Raw genomic sequence first — 15,556 nt, 5'->3', positions numbered from 1 at the left:
GAATGAAGCAAAGTACAATTAGAGGAGAAGTCCTTCAAGGAATAGAGGAGGCTATGCGTCGTGGCGATGACGAGGCTTCTTCAATTGGGACACGAATCATTTTGCCTTCCTCCTTCACTGGTGGTAGACGTTATATGTTTAACCGTTGTCAGGATGCCATGGCGATTTGCAAACATTTTGGGTATCCAGATTTATTCCTCACTATTACGTGTAATCCAAATTGGCCTGAGTTTCAGCGGTTCACGGAGCGAGAGCGAATTCCGATCGCTGATCGTCCTAATATCTCTTGTCGTGTCTTTCATGCCAAGTTGAAGTGCCTCCTTAGTGATCTCAAGAAAGGTGTGTTTTTTGGTCCACTTAATGCAGGTAAGTTCTTTTCTCAGTTAGCATTTCAATTTCTGTCAGTCGTCTTCGGACATGTAGTTGTCTGGCTTCTTCAGGATGTTTTTTGTATTTTTTAGGTATGTATACTATTGAGTTCCAAAAAAGAGATCTACCGCATGCACACATGTTACTCTGGCTTAACGGGGAAAGCAACTTACAAAGTGTTGAAATTGTTGATGAATTCATCTGTGCCGAGCTACCCAATCCCCAGAAATTTCCATCTCTTTATAATGTCGTCACCAAGTACATGATCCATGGTCCCTGTGGTCCACTTAGACCGAGTTCTCCTTGCATGAAAGATGGTAAGTGCTCAAAATTTTATCCGAAAAGATTTGTTGACCAAACGAGCTTTGATGAAGATGGCTATCCAATATATAGACGTCGTAATATGGGTGTCACAGTGAAGATCAACGATGTCGATATTGACAACAGATTTGTTGTGCCCTATAATCCACTGTTGTTAATGAAATATCAATCTCACATAAATCTCGAGTTCTGTAACAAGTCAAACGTGATTAAGTATCTATTTAAGTATGTTAACAAGGGTCCGGATTGGGTGACCACAACTGCTGGAGAAAGATATGATGTTGGTGAATCTTCTCAGGTGGTTGATGAGATCAAACAGTATTACGATTGTCGTTATTTGTCACTGTCTGAATCCATGTGGAGAATTTTTGCTTACGATATTCATCAAAGATGACCGTCGGTACAGAGGTTGACTTTTCACTTGCCCAACCAGCAACATGTTGTATTCGATGATGCTGATATCACTACTCATGTTTATTTGCGTAACAAAGATTTGCTGACGATGTTTACGGGTTGGATGATGGCCAACAGGCGGTTCTCGGAAGGGCGGTCTCTAACATATGTTGAATATCCAGACAAATTTGTTTATTGTTTGAGGAGCAGGGAGTGGAAGCCAAGACAAAGGGGATTCTCAATTGGAAGATTGAGTTTTGCTCATCCCTCATCTGGTGAACTTTTCTACATGCGGATGCTTTTGAATGTGCAGAGAGGTTGTACCAGCTTTCGAAGCATAAGAACCGTTAATGGTGTTACTTATGATACATTTCAAGAGGCATGTTCCGCCATGGGATTCTTGATAGATGATAAGGAGTATGTTTCTGCTATTAAGGAAGTCACCGAGTTAGCGTCAGCTGCACAGCTAAGGAGGCTTTTTGTGATGTTGCTGTTATCTGGTTCCATGGGAAGACCTCTGTTAGTTTGGGAGCAAACTTGGACTTATTTGTCTGATGATATTCTTTACCGCAGAAGACACGAGCTGCAATATCCTTGTAAGATTTTTGTTCGTCGTGAATTTATTACAAGACAGGTAGGCACACACGCATGCACACAGTAGAGAAGTTATATTATGGTGCTAATATTTATTAATTATTGTTAAACGTAGATCTAACTATGAGTTAAGACGAGTTACAAACATTTTGTTTGTTGGAGATTGAGAGACTATTGCAGAGTAATGGAAAATCATTGAGAAATTATGCTGGCATGCCGGTTCCTAATAACTCTTTAGTCTCCCAATTTAGCAATTTGATGCTGCTGTGTGAGTTGCAGTATGATACTGTTTCTTTGTCTCGTGAGCACGATGCAAATATCTTAAAGTTAAATGAAGAACAGATGGTGGTCTACGATAAAATTATTGACTGTGTTTTGAATAAGAGGGATGGATTCTTTTTTGTGTACGGGTTTGGTGGCACTGGAAAAACTTTTTTATACAGAGTTTTGTCAGCTAGATTGCGATCTGAGAAAAAGATTGTTATAAATGTTGCTTCTATAGTGGTATTGCTTCTCTGTTGTTACCTGGTGGTAAGACGGCGCATTCTATGTTCAATATTCCTGTTGACCTGACTGAAGACACTGTTTGCCGGATTAAGAAGGACAGTCCAAAAGCTGAGGTATTTCGATTAGCCGATTTGATTATTTGGGATGAGGCACCGATGACTAACAAATTAGCATTTGAAGCGCTTGATAGGACGTTGCGTGATATAATGGTTTCAGTCTCTGATAGGAATAAAGATTTACCTTTTGGTGGGAAGCTGGTCGTTCTGGGTGGTGATTTCAGGTAGGTCTTGCCAGTTATTCCAAAAGGTTCGTGTGCTGAGATTGTCATGGCTTCCATAAATTCTTCTATCATTTGGAAATATTGCGAAGTTTTGCGATTGACAAAAAATATGAGGTTAGCAATCGGATCAGAACAATCAACTGCTCAGGAGTTAAGGTCGTTTTCAGATTGGATACTTCAAATCGGTGAAGGTCGATGTGGAACAGTGGTCAACGATAAACTTTTTTGTTGATATTCCTTCTGATCTAATCATTCCTGTCTTGGAAAATCCAGTGGAAGATATTATAAATACAATCTATCTGAATTTGGTTCAGAATTTTTGTGATCCAAGTTTTTTCCAAGATAGGGCAATACTCGCTCCGACTGTCGACAATGTTGAAGAGATAAACAATTATATAGTTGACTTGTTGCCCGGTGAGGAGAAAAATTATCTCCGTGCTGATTCGATATGTGGTAGTGATGCCTATTCTGATGTTGATGTTGATTGAATAACTGTTGAATTCTTGAATCAGATTAGGTGTTCTGGTCTACCTAATCATTTGTTGAAGTTGAAAATAGGCGTGCCTATTATTTTGTTGAGGAATATTTATCCGGCTGGGGGTTTGTGTAATGGGACTCGACTTGTTGTGCGAGATCTAGGGACAAATGTGATCGGTGCCGATATTGTTTCTGGTAGCAATGTTGGGGATAAAGTTTTTATCACTAGAATGAATATGATTCCTAGTGATACGGTTATACCGTTTAAATTCCAACATCGTCAATTTCTGGTTTCTCTGTCGTTTGCAATGACAATCAACAAAAGCCAGGATCAGACATTATCAACAGTCAGTTTGTTCTTGCGTCGTCCTGTGTTTTCTCACGGTCAGCTTTATGTAGCTCTTTCCCGAGTTAGGAATAGAAATGGTCTTAAGATTTTACTTTGTGATGAAGGATTAGTTGATGCTGCCAGGACTAAAAACGTTGTATTTAAGGAAGTTTTTGATAAGATATAATGTATTTTTTTGTTATATGTTTCAGTCTTATCTGTGTAATTTATAGTTTTGATTTCGTGTATATCTTCTTTATAGAGGGACATCTTCTTTGGGGTATGTTTAAAATTGTCTCAAGCATTTTGTGTGCACTAGATGCATCATTCTTTATGAACCATTCGTTTCTATTAAGTGAAAATTAAAGGATGTTGTGAAAGAAGAGTATTCATACGTTTTATAAATATAGAATATATTAGTATATATATACATTAACACCATTTTAATGCATAATATTTTAAAAATGAGAAGTATAATCTTTTACTTTAAAATGAATATAAAACATATCAATACATGTAATGTAACCACTGAAAATTCAGATTTTGTTTACAATTTTACATGTTATATAACCACTGACTACTGAGACTGGATGTGAATGTGATTGAAACTTTGAAAATTGAAACACACAAATCTATTAATGACGATGATGATGTAAGACGGTATAGGGGGAGAAAATGAAGTATACGTTACCAATAAATATATAAATAAATAAATTGCACAATATATACTGTATTTAAAAGAAAAAAAAGAAAGAATACTCCGAATCAATAAATTTCACCCGACTAATCATCAGTATCGAAATAAATGGGTTAAACTTGTTGGGTTAGTTTGTTGATATAACTAGATAAAAAAATATAATAATAAAATATGGGCATTTTATTAATAAAAAATTATTATTTATCTTTTGTTAGAAAGAAAAGTCAGATGATATCAATGCAAATTTGATTTTAATCTAAATTATATGTTTTGTTAGAAAAAGAATTTCTTAGTGCCTTCTGTGTTCTATTTTTTTATTATTATTTTGGTTCTAATATTTAGGTTAGATTCTAATTTGATGTTTGATATTTTAAATAGTTTATTTCAGTGCTGAATAATTTTGCATGAGTTTAATATTTGTTCACTTTTAAAGTTGATACAAATTCTTTGTATCAGAAAATATTTTGTATTAGACTATTGAGATTTAAAGTACTTAATTATGCACCAAAATGTTATGTATTTGTTAGAGTCTATCAAGGTTCTTTTTTTATATTAACCTTTGATTTCTATATAATGTAATCAAATGGTCTATATAAATATGGGATACTGTATAAGTAGATAATTGTTCTGCTCATTTAAAAGATACTCTCCTCTTTAGTGGATAACTTTGATGATTCATATCTTCATATTTTATTTTGATTTTTTTTTAGTTTAAAAAGCCATTTTTTAAAATACAATTATTTTTTTTATATGAAAAAGTTATTTCATTACATGCTTTTGAAAATATTCAATTTTATTAAAAAACTTACTTATTTACTTTTTTTATTTTGATATTGTTTTTTCGGAAGAAAAAGATAAGCAAAGTATATTCTTAATATATTAATAAGAATAAGATATGAGCATTTTATTAATAAAAACAATTATTTATCTTTTCTTATAAGAAAAAGTCAAATCATATCAATGCAAATTTGATTTTAAATTGTCAATAAAATTTGATTTTAATGTAGATTATATCTTTTGTTAGAATAAAAATTTCTTGGTGCCTTCTGTCTTCTATTTTTTATTATTATTTTGGTTCTAATATTTAGGTCAAATTTTAATTTGATGTTTGATATTTTAAATATTTTATTTTAGTGTAGAATAATTTTGCCCGAGTTTAATATTATTTCACTCTTAAATTTTATACAAATTATTTGTATTAGGAAATATTTTGTATTAGGCTATTGAAATTTAAAGTAGTAAGTGTTGCACTAAAATGTTATACATTTATTAGAGTTTATCAATATTCTTCTTTTATATTAAACTTTGATTTCTATATAATATAATAAAATGGTCTATATAAATATGAGATATTCTATTAGCAGATAATTGTTGTGCTCATTTAAAAGATATCCTCTTCTTAATTTATTATGTGGTTTTGATGGTATTAAAATTTATTAAAAAACTTGATTATTTATTTTTTGAAATCTAATATTGTCTTTTCCAAATAAATTGAAAGAAACTATATTGTTAATATATCAATAAAAAAATATCATAATTTTATTAATGAAAAATAATTATTTATCTTTTTATACAAAGAATAGTCACGTCATCCCAGTGCAAATTTGATCTTAATTTGTCATACAGAAATTTCATGAAAATCTAAATTAAACTCTATGCACACTATTTTATTTTATTTTTGCTATTTCTAACATATATATTTAAGTAATAAATATATTATTAGTAGTGAATTTTTTATAATGTCATATGTCAATTTTTTCTTGGCACCTCTTAACATACTTGCTTGCAGAATTTTGTTTTTATTAATATAATCCTCTCAATTTAGCCATAACCCTAACTAAAGTTAGATAATGTGAGTTTAATTAATTTTGTTTTCCCAAATTCATCACTTTCTCCCTAAAAGACCTTTGGAGCTCACCGCATCTTCTTCATCCCTAAGCTGAGTGCATCCGTCGCACCATTTCCGTGTGGGCTTCGTCGGCTGATGTTTCTTCTTCTCTCCTGGGTTTTGGCCACATGCAGAGAAGGTATGGGTATCTCTGTGATTCCATTCGATTCTACCATGAAGGTGTTGTTCTGTCGGTTGCGTCTATTATCTCTCCCCCAAGGTTCCTCTTTCTGTCTCTCTCTCGTGCATACGGCATTTCTCCATCTCCATTTCTGTGATTTGGATAGCAGATGTCGCCACCGCGGTTCAAGAGGTATATGTGGTCTATGTTCCATTCTCCTCCTTTTGAATCGTTCTAGTTTCCTTCTCCAGTTTCAATTTTTTTTTCCTGATAATTGTTACTGTTTTCTTTATACATCGTTTAATTTTTAGTTGTTTGGTTTCTAATCTAATCATGGTGATTGTTACTTTTTTTTTCTAAATCAATGGTTCTCTCATATGTTTGTGCTTTTGGTGTTTCGGGAAAATAATTTTCTTCTTGGGGGTTTTGCTGATTATAATTTATATCATGTTCTTTCTGCTATTGGACTGAAGTTTACTGTAGTGTTAGGTATACTTGACTCATGAAATTCTGTTCTTGCTTTATTGTGAATTGTCAAATCAACTATATGTGGTAGGTACTTGGTAATTTGTAACAGGTCTCTTTCCACATTGTTTTTGCTCTTTTTCCATCAGTATTTGGTTACTTGTGATATCTTCCTAAATGATGTGTGTAGGGATATCAATCTATATATGCCTATTAGTCTATCTCTGTCCCATATGTGAAGCTTTCATTGTAAGCTTTAGTGTTTGTTAACATTGGGAGTTTATAACTCCAACTCCTCTGTTTATCTTCTCTTATTGGTTCTGAAATTTTCTCTGTATATTTTCGTCTTTTGGTGTTGTTGTTCTATATATGTTGGGAATGAATAATCGTGTTGATTTGGTGGAGAAAATCACTCCCTGGAGGGAATCATGGAAAGTGCATGTTAAAGTTGTGAAGTTGTGGTACCACAAAAATCCTGCTTTGGATCCTTCTCAAAATCTGTTGCATATGGTCTTAATGGATGAGAAGGTCAGTTTTATTTTATGTTAGTATTTCCTTAAGTTGTTGCCACTTTTTTTTTTAAAGTATGCTGAAGGGAATTTTCATTCTTGGTTGCAAAGTGATGTGTTTTTGTTGTTTTAATTTTTTAATGAATTGTTTTTATGCTGTTTGGATACTGAAATTTGTTAATAAATTCAAAATATTAACCATTTTTTTTCAATTGCAGTTACACAAGATCCAAGCTACGATTAGAGATCAGCTTATATCAAAGTTTGCTGTGTCTCTAAATGAAGGTGATCTGTATTTGATGACCCATTTTACAGTTTTGCCAAACACTGGTTTGAACAGAGTGACCAAACATCGGTTCAGACTTTTGTTCCAATACAAGACCTCTGTTGTTTCTGTGGTCTCTCCAAGGATACCTCATTCCGGGTTGTGTTTTACATCAATAGATGAAATTGATCAAATGACAAAGGACCATAATTTCCTCATTGGTTTGTACAAGTTTCTTGCTCTACCCTTTTAGGATCATAGTATTCTGTTTTAACAAGTGTGCTTTCTGATTCAAATTTGTATATATTTCAATCTAATTATTAGACTTTGTTGGGATCATTACTGGTGTTCGAAAAGAAAGAGATGTAGCATCATATGGGAAGCTCATCAAAGCAGTTGTGCTAGAAGTTTTTACTCATGGGTAATATGTCTTTTACTTTCTCCCATATCAGTAGTTATCTTCTATTCATTCAATTTTTTTTGTTCCAGGCTTTATGTTTATAACAATAAATATATAGTTAGATCCTTTTGATCTTTTGAAAATTATTTCTCTAGGAAAAAGGTCCAATGCAATGTGTTTGGAAATGCTTGTGATCTCTTGGAATATGAAAACTTACAAAAATATCCAAGATCTCCGATGATTGTCCTTGAGTCTTTTAAAATCAAACCAATTGAAGGTTAGTTTCAGGCATATTCAGGGAATTTTTACTCTAATATTTACTTTTCTGATATATGATCTTTTAATTTTAATATGGTTTGAGGCTAATAGAGTAGGATTCTTGTATGCAGGTGGAGTAATTCTACAGAATGTGATCAATGTCTCTAGGTTATTCATTAATCCAGACATTCCTGAGTCTGTTGAGTTCCTAAGCAGGTTGGTTTTGATAAGAGTATTGTAGAGCTACAAGCTGCTTTGATTATTTTGTTGGTATTCATGTATATGTTTTGTGTTATGAAGATTAGTTATTGTGTCTTTTATGTAGATTTAGTGTAGCCAGTTATGGATTCTCAAGACTTGTGACCAATGACCTTGGATACTTAATTTCTAAAGTTGATGGTGATTATTTCAATCCCAAAGAGATCAGTAATATTCAAGATCTTGATGTAGATAACGGGGAACTATTTTAGATTGGCAAACTCTCCATTTAATACTTAAACTTCAATTTCTTAAACATGTGTGTTGGGTTTATATCATTGTTTTTATAATTTTACAGGATGCTCATTACTTTGTAATTGGGACAATTAAGGAAGTTATGGATGAACCAGATTGGTGGTACTACTCATGTGTATGTGGTCATGCTGTTGTTGACCATGAGGATCTCTACCTTTGTGATGCTTGTGGTTCATGTGTTGAACATGTTATGCTCAAGTAAGGTTCATATGTAACTCTACTATGTAATAGATTAATTCTCAATCTTTTGGATTTTTTGTTGGTTCTCTATTATGCTTCACTCTATGTGTTGTTAAGCAGGTTTAATTTCTTGGTTTTAGTTATCATTCTTGATTGTTAATTGTGTTAGGTATAGGATTCGGGTAAAGATTCACCATGCTGGGTGTGATGTTTTGTTTGTTCTGCTTGATAATGCGGCAACAAAACTATTTGGAAAAACCTGTTCTGAAGCATTTCTCAGGATAGACGAAGAATTCCCTGTTGATCCTAGTGTGCTTGCAGTACGAACTCTTTCATATTGAACCTCATTTAATATTTATTATATTTTTTTGTTCAAGTTTATTGATTCTTTTATATTAAACTCCCAAGGTCTGTCGGTCATATTCTCCACAAATGTTTGGTGATGTTGTTGGAGAGGATAAAGTTTTCAAGGTTAAAATCCTTTCTACAGTTGATCCAGATTACTCCGAGTCCTTTAAAATTGTAAATGTCTTTAGTGATAATTCCGAACCAGCTACAACTGATAAAATCTCTTGGTTCTTTCTTTTTGTTATTCTTGTTACATGATATGCTAAAAAGTCAGTAATTGATAGTTTTGTAAATTATTTGAAATTTGAAATGTTGTATTAATTTTTTCTTTGCTGGCAAGGTGGTTTTGTTTTTATTCTGGGAACTATATCATCTGTTTTCAAGAATCATAAGTGGTGGTTCTCAACTTGTTTGTGTGGTTCTCTTGTGTCAGCTAATAAATAAATTTTATCCTGTGATCTATGTCAGCTTCAATGCATTGATGCTGTCCCAAGGTGTTTTGTTCTTCAGTTTTATTCTGTTTTCCTAACTGATTATTATTTCATGTTAACTCAAAATTTTTTTGTTTTTTCCTGGTTTTCAAGATTCTGCTTGAAGATTGTAGTTTCTCATGCAAATGGCAACAATATATTTGTTCTTAAAGATCGTGAGGTTGTGCAACTGATAAAGACAAGATGCTCCACCTTTTTGGATAATCACCCAGAGTTGAATCAGGTTGTTATCCAGCTGTGATTTTAATTAGTATATAGATATAGATATAGTTAGTTTGTATTTATTGACATTCCTAACGAAAGCCTAAATTATTATTATGCTATTTTTTAACTTTTTTTTCTTGTTTTTAGGGATCTTATTGCAAAGTTGTTCCATTGAAACTCATTTCAAGTCTTTTGCACAAAAAAGTTGTATTCATGGTTGATGCTAGGCCTGTGGGTTATGAGATGAATCGATCTGTATATATTGTTCAACAAATTTGGGATGATGCCTCTGTTATTAATGTTTTTGAGGCTGCTACTGAGATGAATGAGCATAAGGTTTGGTTGCATAGTTTTTGTAATTTGTTCAATTATTAGTATTTAAAAATATCAATAACTGAGATGATTTCAATTTTGTTCAGATTCATGTTTTGGTTGATTCTATGCCTGAAGTTGAAGATGCTTTTAGCCAATGTGGAAGCGATCATGAGGCTGTGGAAGATTTAGATGCTTTTTAGTTTAATATGTTAAGATAGTACTTTAAGTTGTTGTTGTGCATCATCTTGATGCTTTTTAGTGTAATATGCTCAGATACTACTTTAAATTGTTGTTTGATTTGTAATATAATGTTAGTCTTTTCTCAATTCTAATGTCGATATATCTGTGATATTTATATATTTAATGAAATTCCTTTTTTAATTACAGCAAAAAAATATCTGTTTATTTTATGAGTTTCAAATAAACTGGTGCAATAATTAATCAATTATTAATTAGTATTAAAAAAGAAATGATAATTGTGAAAAAAAATATAGATACTTTTTAATACATTGGTTTTCATTACGATTTTTAAATGTATTCAACCTAAAGTTAAATTTAATTGTTATTAAAAAATATATATCTCTTTATTTTTTTTATGTATTTAATCAAATCCCTTTTTAATTACAAAAAAATAATATGCGTTTATTTTACCAGTTTCAAATAAACCCATGAAATAATTAATTTATTATTAATCAATATTAAAAGAAATGATAAATGAAAAAAAAAGATAGATACTGGTTAATAAAGTGGTTTTCATGACTATTTTTAAATATATTCAACCTAACATTAAATTTAATTGTTATTAAAAGATATATATCTTATCAGTTTTTTTAATTTTCTTTTTTGGCAAAAAAATGTCAATTCAAGGGTGCCATACTCCCATTAACACATAAGTCATGTTGTCCCTTTTCTTAATTTTGTTAATTTACGGGTCCCTTCCTCTCCTTTTCTTTCTCACTATGAAACCGGAATTCGTTTCCGTCAGCTGAACAATCACTCCCTCGCACTCGTCCTCTCCAGAATCAGAAAGCCAAGTACCCAGAGCTCGGAACCGTTCTCTTGAGGTAATCGATTTTGTTTGTTGGTTGTATGATTCGATGAGAGTCGCGATGGATGCTGTTCATCAATCAAGGGGCTTCTGTCTCTTCTAATTATCCAAAATCAGGTTTTCATACTTGTCACAAAGTTTGAAGCACGTTACCTAACATTTATCATGGGTTATTATTTCCCAAACTGATTAATGGGTTTCTGTAAAACCCAAAACCTTTGAAAAAGGGCTATCATTAGCTAATTTCAAATTCAGTATTTCTATAGCTTTAATTTCAAAAATTATCTTATTAAAGATAATTAGAGCAAGTTTTGATTTATTGAATTTGAAATAAGTTATAGTTATTATCTAATTTTATAATTATTGGATTATTTTCTATATTTAAATTATAAAGTTGGCAGTTATGAAATAATAAGGAATTTATATGATTTGGATTGAATAATTAATATTTTAAATATTACTACTACTATTTTGGAAAAATAGAGAAAATAATTATATTATTCCTAATTTTTAGATTTGGGCATTTCATTGGAAATAATTTGTGAAAGTGAGGAACAAATGGTATTTTCTATATATATAATTAGTGTTGGATTTAATTTGGGTTTCAATTATTATATTATACCCAATTTTATTTGAAATTGCCAAATTACCCCTAAACCTAATTTTGCCTAAACCCTAACCTAGCTACCCTTTTTCCCCCTGAGCCCAATAGCTATAGCACGCACAGTTTCCTTTTGTTCTTTCTTCATGAAAGAAAGGAACAGAAGCAAAAGAAAAACGAAATAGAGGGGAGAAGAGGGAGGCGGCGTGGTGGGTGCCACTGCCACCGTCGCCGCCGTCGCTGACTGAGGGGAGGGGAGCTCTGAACGAGAAGAGAGAGCTCGCGAGACAGGGAGAGATGGACCCACGCCTTGCCGTCGACCCACGTCTCGCCGCCACGCCACTGTCTCGGTGCCGCTGTCATTCAGTCTATCAGCGAGTCGCTGCCAGAATCGTGCGAGGAGGAGTGTCGCCGTCCTATGGAGCCGTGTCGTTGCCGCTCAGTCCACTGCCAGAGACAGACGCGAAGAGGGAGTGGGAGTCTCGAAGCCAGCTGTGTCCTCACCGCCGCAGGGGGAAACCGTCGCCGTTCCCTGAAGCCCGTGTCGCCGTCGAGTCCAGATGAAAGGAGAGACCGGGCCTGAGCCTCGACGAGCTGGGAAGAACCAGCGCCACTGCTGCACCGTCGTCGTGGACACCACTGCCTCCGTCAGAACGGCCATCGCCACTGCCACCATCTGAGCTCGCCGTTGCTGGTGATGGTTAGTTGAACCGCAGTCAGGAGAGGGTTCAGATCCGCCGCTGCCGGAGCTTCTAGCCGAGCCTTAACCGCCGGGAACGCCGCTACCGCCACCGAGCTCCACTGCCGGTAAGGCTTTTAAGTTGAGTTTCCTGGAACTTCATTGTCGTTGCGTGTGGTTCAGATCGCCGCTGCTGCTTGGAGCTGACTGCCGGGTTGTCGCCGAACCGGTTCGGAGACTGCTGCTGCTTCGGTTCAACCGTTCCTTCTTCAGTTCGGTAAGCGTTTCGATTTGAAAGTCCTTTTGTTATTGTTCTGTTATCATACGCTGAGGTTTGTGGCGTTAATTGCTATACGATTGAGTTTTGATTTTTGTATGTTGCGATTAGAGTTGTTGAGACCATTGCGAAAGTGGCTTGGAACCGAGGTTTTGGCTATCGGGATTTTGATTGTTGACCTCGGGTCAAGGCGGAAAGGATTCTGTGACGCGTTTGGGCTATGGTTTTGCGTTTTGAGGTAGGGACGCTTTCCAAAAACTATAGTTTATTATTGGAATTATTAAATATGGATACTGATGTGAGATATGGTGTATTTAGTGATTGTATCTGCCTTATGTATTATTTGATTGACTCGAATGATTATGGATGTTTGTTTGGCTGAATTATTGTGCAGCTTTGTGAAATGTAATGTTTTGAAGCTGATTCTTTAAATATTTGAAATCTGAGTTTAATCCGTTGAGGATTGATTTGAATTGAGTCGATTATTTTGATGATGTGAAAGATATAATACTCTTGAAATTCAGTCTGGGTTGCTTTAATTGATTTGGTTTTGATAAATGATTTATTGCTGAACTGATTCTTTAAAGCTTTGAAAATGAGTTAAATCGGTTGATTTTGAAATGGTTTTCTTGAGATATGCCACTGAGGCAGCTGTTGGATTTAGCTTGCTTTGAATTGATTTTTGGTTTTGAGCTGTTGAAAAGGAATGAGAAACGGTTTAGTTGGGACCCGAACCAGGTGGCAAAGTCCAACTTTTAGGGGAGGTGCTGCCGAAATTTCTTTAAAATCCGAGTCTTTATTGAAATGTTGTCTAGAAAAATGGCGAGTTAAAGATTTCGACTATTTTATTTGAATTATCAAGAAAAGGATGATTCATGCTTTTGAAATGAATTACTAAAGAGGAAATTGTGATTTAGTCTTGCTTCTTAAGAAAGGCATTGTATCTCTTTTAGGAGAAAGCTATTTAGATGAAACTTATGTTTTAAAGCTGTTTTAAATGTGACAAGTGCAATGCCTTTGAATTTGACTTGAGGGTTTTAATTAGAGGAGTTTCAATGATTTTGAAAGAACCTGAATGTCTATTGACAAGTTTCATTTTGAAATGTTTTGGAAAGGTTTAAGTACTCTTTGAATTCTGAATTCTTGCAAGACTAAAACAATTTTGAACAGTTGAAACGTTCTAGAATTTATCATGGGGGTTGAAGTTGGTTTTTGGCCTAAGTAAAGGAAACGGCTTTGAAAGAAGTAAATGATTACGTGACTCGGTTTGGCTTAGATCCTATTTTAGTACTCAAATCGGAAAGCCAAGGTTTTAATGATTTTAAATGAATTTGGCGAAATGAGTTATGTTATTCTCCCCTAAAGACTTGGGACTCTGCCGAGAAACTTTTGTTATAAAATCCCATTGTTGTATGGGTGATTTTGAATACTGTGAAATAAATCCTTAACTTGCCATGGTTTTGGAAGTTTTGGAAAGAGAATGCCGAGAGTGGCTTTGTTTTAAAAAGGGAACTCACTTTGAGTAAACTTGGCTTATGAGTCTGAGATGATTTGAGAAATGAGATTTCTGAAGCCAAGGCTAAAAAGAGTTGAAATTTGATTTCAAAGTGAAATGACTTGAGAAAAGTGATTTGTGGCTTAAATGCCGGTTTTATGAATTTGATGATGTTGAATGGTGGAAGTGTTGTTTTGTTATGGGCCGGAATGGCTGTGTATGATTATGAATATTGGCTGGTTCTGGATTGAACCTGAGCCAGAATGGCTGTGTATGATATTGATTTATGGCTGATTGCCGAATGAGTTATGTGCCGTATGGCTGACTATGAATTATGAATTTAAGTCGGATGGCTGAGATGGATGTTGATCCATGGCTGGGACTGAATGAATATATGCTTGAGATACCTGGGTAGTAGCAAGGGTTGTGGTTCGTCCCACTTGCTCCAGGTCAGAGACTGTGACGCCTGGGTAGTAGTGGTAGTAGTGGTGATTCCACTCGCTCCAGGTTGAGCTTTTAAACACTCGCCTGGGTAGTAGCCGCAGTAGTGGTTATTCCACTGGCTCTGAGTTGAGCAGGTAGTAGCAATGGGGTTGTAGCTCAAACCTACTTGCTCCGCGATGGGTGTTTCTGTCCATGGTTAGCTACCAGAACGTGTCGGGTTGGCTATATAACCGACAGAAGATATCATCAGCCACTAGGGACAGGCATGCATCATATGCATCTATGTGACATTGTTTGTGTGTGCATATTATACCTGGTTTGCCTATGTGAATAATTGCTAATTGTTCTACTTGCAATAACTGTTTGTTTGTGCTTGCATCTTCCTATTTGTGTTTGCTACTGGGACTCTATTGGACTGTGGTGATTGGTTGATGGTTGGATTGTTTGGGCCTAGGGCCGTGGTTGAAATGAGATGAACCGATGGTTGCTTTCGGTTTTGTGTTTCTGGTTTGGAATAAAATATGAAAGGCTGTTTTGGTTCAGCATAGATAAACTGTTTTGAAAGGCTTTTGAGTTTTTGAGAATTGAACGGTTCTTTCTTCAGAAAAGATTTTTAGACTTTACTTTTACTGTAAACCGTTGTTTTTGAAAAGGAGGCATAAGACGGTTATTAATCACTAGTACGGTTTATCTTCACGTATCCTATTACAGTAATTCCCAAAAACCCTCTACTGAGAACCCTTTCGAGGATGATGTTCTCACCCCCCTACATTTTTCCCCTTTCAGGATATGGGCGCAGAAGTTACGAAGAGCTTATTTAATTGTTGTTGAGATGCTCTATATTGTTTTAGTTATGGTTTACCGTACCCTCGCCTTTATCTTGATATAATCTGTAAGAGGGATAGGAATTGTATTGGATTATGTTTGTAATATTATTTATATATATTTATGTATATATATGGACGTACTCTTTATGAGTTTTTGTAAGTTGAATGGTATTTATGGATGTACGTTGTACGTTATCGAACGAAAGTATCTTTGGGAGCGGTATTGCGGTTTAAAGTTTTAAACAGGCTCATATTTTAGTAT

At 34.4% G+C, this 15,556-nt stretch overlaps 2 protein-coding genes across 2 annotated transcripts; both read left to right on the top strand.

Moving 5' to 3' along the window:
- The first annotated feature begins 2 nt into the window (after positions 1–2).
- On the top strand, positions 3–3,456 carry LOC112763307 (uncharacterized). Its single transcript, XM_025809012.1, has 8 exons — positions 3–366; positions 462–988; positions 1,097–1,717; positions 1,840–2,087; positions 2,180–2,464; positions 2,554–2,578; positions 2,632–2,943; positions 2,977–3,456. The coding sequence occupies exons 1-8, from the start codon at positions 3–5 to the stop codon at positions 3,454–3,456; spliced, it is 2,862 nt and encodes a 953-aa protein (XP_025664797.1).
- A 3,362-nt stretch (positions 3,457–6,818) lies between these two features.
- Positions 6,819–10,123, top strand: LOC112763306 (uncharacterized). The gene is made up of 12 exons (XM_072221855.1): positions 6,819–6,968; positions 7,168–7,435; positions 7,539–7,635; positions 7,770–7,891; positions 8,004–8,088; positions 8,198–8,318; positions 8,429–8,583; positions 8,735–8,885; positions 8,974–9,087; positions 9,511–9,627; positions 9,756–9,944; positions 10,028–10,123. Exons 1-12 carry the CDS (start codon positions 6,819–6,821, stop codon positions 10,121–10,123), a joined length of 1,665 nt encoding a protein of 554 aa, XP_072077956.1.
- Positions 10,124–15,556: the final 5,433 nt, after the last annotated feature.

The sequence above is a fragment of the Arachis hypogaea genome, chromosome 17 (genome assembly GCF_003086295.3).
Source record: "Arachis hypogaea cultivar Tifrunner chromosome 17, arahy.Tifrunner.gnm2.J5K5, whole genome shotgun sequence".
Lineage (NCBI taxonomy): Eukaryota > Viridiplantae > Streptophyta > Magnoliopsida > Fabales > Fabaceae > Arachis > Arachis hypogaea.
Note: the sequence above shows the minus strand (reverse complement) of the source record. Positions and strands in the feature narration are given on the sequence as shown.

Excerpts from the sequence above, each read along its gene's own strand:
- LOC112763307 (XM_025809012.1), top strand. The coding sequence starts at position 3 with ATGAAGCAAAGTACAATTAGAGGAGAAGTCCTTCAAGGAATAGAGGAG. Across the intron at positions 989-1,096 it reads ATGTTGGTGAATCTTCTCAG|AGGTTGACTTTTCACTTGCC; the intron begins GTGGTTGATGAG and ends CCGTCGGTACAG. Across the intron at positions 1,718-1,839 it reads GTGAATTTATTACAAGACAG|ATTGAGAGACTATTGCAGAG; the intron begins GTAGGCACACAC and ends TGTTTGTTGGAG.
- LOC112763306 (XM_072221855.1), top strand. The coding sequence starts at position 6,819 with ATGAATAATCGTGTTGATTTGGTGGAGAAAATCACTCCCTGGAGGGAA. Across the intron at positions 8,319-8,428 it reads GTAATATTCAAGATCTTGAT|GATGCTCATTACTTTGTAAT; the intron begins GTAGATAACGGG and ends ATAATTTTACAG. Across the intron at positions 8,886-8,973 it reads TTGATCCTAGTGTGCTTGCA|GTCTGTCGGTCATATTCTCC; the intron begins GTACGAACTCTT and ends TAAACTCCCAAG.